Here is a 2484-nt window from a genome sequence, read left to right as displayed (position 1 = left end):
GGTCGATACGACGTCGTCCTTATGGTATCTGGCGGCATTGGCGTGACCCCGATGCTGAGCCTTGTCAACCAGTCTCGGCACGTCGATCTCAAAGTCGGGAGCAAGCTGCATTTATTTTGGAGTGTGCGCGAGGCGAGCGAACTCTTGTGCGCCGATCGCCTCATGTTTCCGTTGCCCGAGTCGCTGCACCACCGCTTCTACGTGACCAAGGCCAGCGACGAAGGTCAAGTCATGAGCGAGTCGTCGGGCCCGGTCGCGTACTACCCTGGACGCATGCTGCTCGATGAGATTGTCAACAACATCGCGTACGTTGGCAAAGCAGTGTGCGTCCTTGCGTGTGGGCCGCCGGGCCTTGTCGCTGACACACAGCGCCATGCGCGCCAGTGCGGCTTTGACTTTCACAAGGAAGAGTTTTTGTTTTAACGAGACATATCGTTTGTATAACTTGAGCATGGTTGACAACTTTGGACATACCATGGGATTGGAGGATATAATCTGGCACGCCGTGGACGTGCAATGCAAGGGAGCAACAACGTATTTGCAGCGTGTTTTACTTGTGAAAGCGGTGGGTTTGGACTAATGACATGTACTCAAGTATTACGAGCTGAAGTGAATCAGGGGACGTGGGCCGCTCGAGTTTGCAGAGTTCTTGGACGACGACGTTCTTTTCGGGAAAAAGACAGGGCGCGATGGCAAGCCCTCGTTTCGGGAAGGTGGCCACGGCCGGGCAGCACTCGCACTGGCGTGCACGCATTTATCGTTATTGCTGTCGACCCCTGTCAGAGTTCAGTACCATAAACGGCATCGTGAACGCGACGAACCGGGAACAGCAGCAGCCACTATCGATACTACCGCCTCGGTAAGACATCGTTACCGGTAAAGATCGCGTCGTTCGCTGCACCGCTTCAGCAGTCTGTCGCGACTCCAGTGCAGATAATTGATCTAGAATTGATCGGCAGTCGGCATTTAGCAAGCCTACTACTTGCACCTTCGTCACTGGTGGTGTGTACACGCGGGACTCGTGCTCCTGCGCGAGATGTTGCGCTGCGTCTCTTGAGACCCAATCTTTGGAAGAGATACGAGTCGTTAATTAGTATAGGTTGACGTCACAAGTATGTGTACGGTGGGCATTCAGGTAGAATCAACCTACTTCTGAGCTTTCGACCACACTTCAAAGGCGAGCCTACAGAGGTGGCGTGAGACCCGAAGTGCTGATAGAACAATGTGTCGTACTGGACACCGTTGTCTTCGTCTTCAACGCGCGACTCGCACACGGAAAAATGCTTGTCCCACTCGGGAAAGAGGGTGTCGCCGTCGTATTCGGCATCGATACGCGTGATGTAGAGCTTATCGGCCGTGGCCAGTGCCTCGGTATAGATGCGCTGGCCGCCGAGAATCCAGACCTCGTTCACGCCCTGGTTGCGCGCAATATCGAGCGCCTCCTCGTAGCTGCTCGCGAGGTTCGTATGTGGCGGCGTTTTGCCGGCCTCGATGAGCGTCCGAGAGACGACGATGGCGGGAAAGGCGGGGCCGGCCGCAAACTCATCGAAGCACGTCTTGCCCATGATCGAGACGTGACCCTTGACCGTGTCGAGAAAGTAGTTCCAGTCTTTGGGCAGCGACCACGGCAGCGTCCCATTGCGGCCGATGACGCGGTTCCGGGGGACAGCGGCGATGATATTGATCTGCATATTGCCAAGGGCTATTGACCCGTGGTGGTGCGAAGCGAAAATGATGACACGCGAAGTCTGCGGATCGTACTACAATACCCTATATTTTATGCGTTTTACAAAACCCAAGTACGATGCGCGTATTTTATTATCAATTGGATTTCAGCTTACGTGATTGGTTAAAATCGAAACTGCAAATTGAAGCAACACGCATACAAATATCAAGTCATGTAACATATCAGTGCGACGACGGCGTCAGCCGAGTTGGTCGATCCGCGAAGTCCAATCCGATGAATCCTTCTCGGTAGTCCAGTGAAGCTTCTGATGTACCGGCAAAAACTAACTAGAGTCCGAAAGAGAGTGCTTGGCAGGCAATCTCATCAGTGCGTCCGTGATGTAGTTGTGCGGCAGGGTGATCGAGACAAAACCCACTGAAATTTAAACGAGTTGGTATCTCAATCGCCCATCTTTCAAGTCATTTTGCGTGATGTACTCTACCTCTATAAACAGCACTCTGGTATTAACGCCAATGTCGCGCGATGTGCCAAGGCAAATCGCCTCGCAAGCGCACAAATGACATCACAAGTCGGTGGGGACGTTGGGCGCTTCAAGCTGCGCGGTTTCAGCCACCAAGCTCGTTTCAGTCGAGGAAACGCTGGAATGGCGGGCGAAACACCCCTCGTGAGCGCCCGTGCGTACGAAGCAACACGAGACGCGGTGCTAAAGCTCAAGCAGCAGCGCTGCGTCGAGGAAAAACCAAGTGCAGCGCATGCAACACCGTATGCGACGACCGAGCGGCGCATGGCGCAAGCGA

The 2484-nt window shown here is 54.1% G+C and overlaps 2 protein-coding genes across 2 annotated transcripts; one reads left to right on the top strand and one right to left on the bottom strand.

The window, feature by feature from the left end:
* SPRG_17340 (hypothetical protein) lies at positions 1 to 445 on the top strand. The gene has a single exon (XM_012356757.1). It carries the CDS (start codon positions 22 to 24, stop codon positions 421 to 423), a length of 402 nt encoding a protein of 133 aa, XP_012212147.1. The 5' UTR covers positions 1 to 21; the 3' UTR covers positions 424 to 445.
* A 634-nt stretch (positions 446 to 1079) lies between these two features.
* Positions 1080 to 1722, bottom strand: SPRG_17339 (dihydrofolate reductase). The gene is made up of 2 exons (XM_012356756.1): positions 1234 to 1722; positions 1080 to 1183 (listed from the first exon to the last, which is right to left on the bottom strand). The coding sequence occupies exons 1-2, from the start codon at positions 1689 to 1691 to the stop codon at positions 1147 to 1149; spliced, it is 495 nt and encodes a 164-aa protein (XP_012212146.1). The 5' UTR covers positions 1692 to 1722; the 3' UTR covers positions 1080 to 1146.
* Positions 1723 to 2484: the final 762 nt, after the last annotated feature.

This window comes from Saprolegnia parasitica (genome assembly GCF_000151545.1).
Source record: "Saprolegnia parasitica CBS 223.65 unplaced genomic scaffold supercont2.574, whole genome shotgun sequence".
NCBI classification, from domain to species: Eukaryota; Oomycota; class Saprolegniomycetes; order Saprolegniales; family Saprolegniaceae; genus Saprolegnia; species Saprolegnia parasitica.
This window is presented reverse-complemented; position numbering and strand designations above follow the sequence as displayed.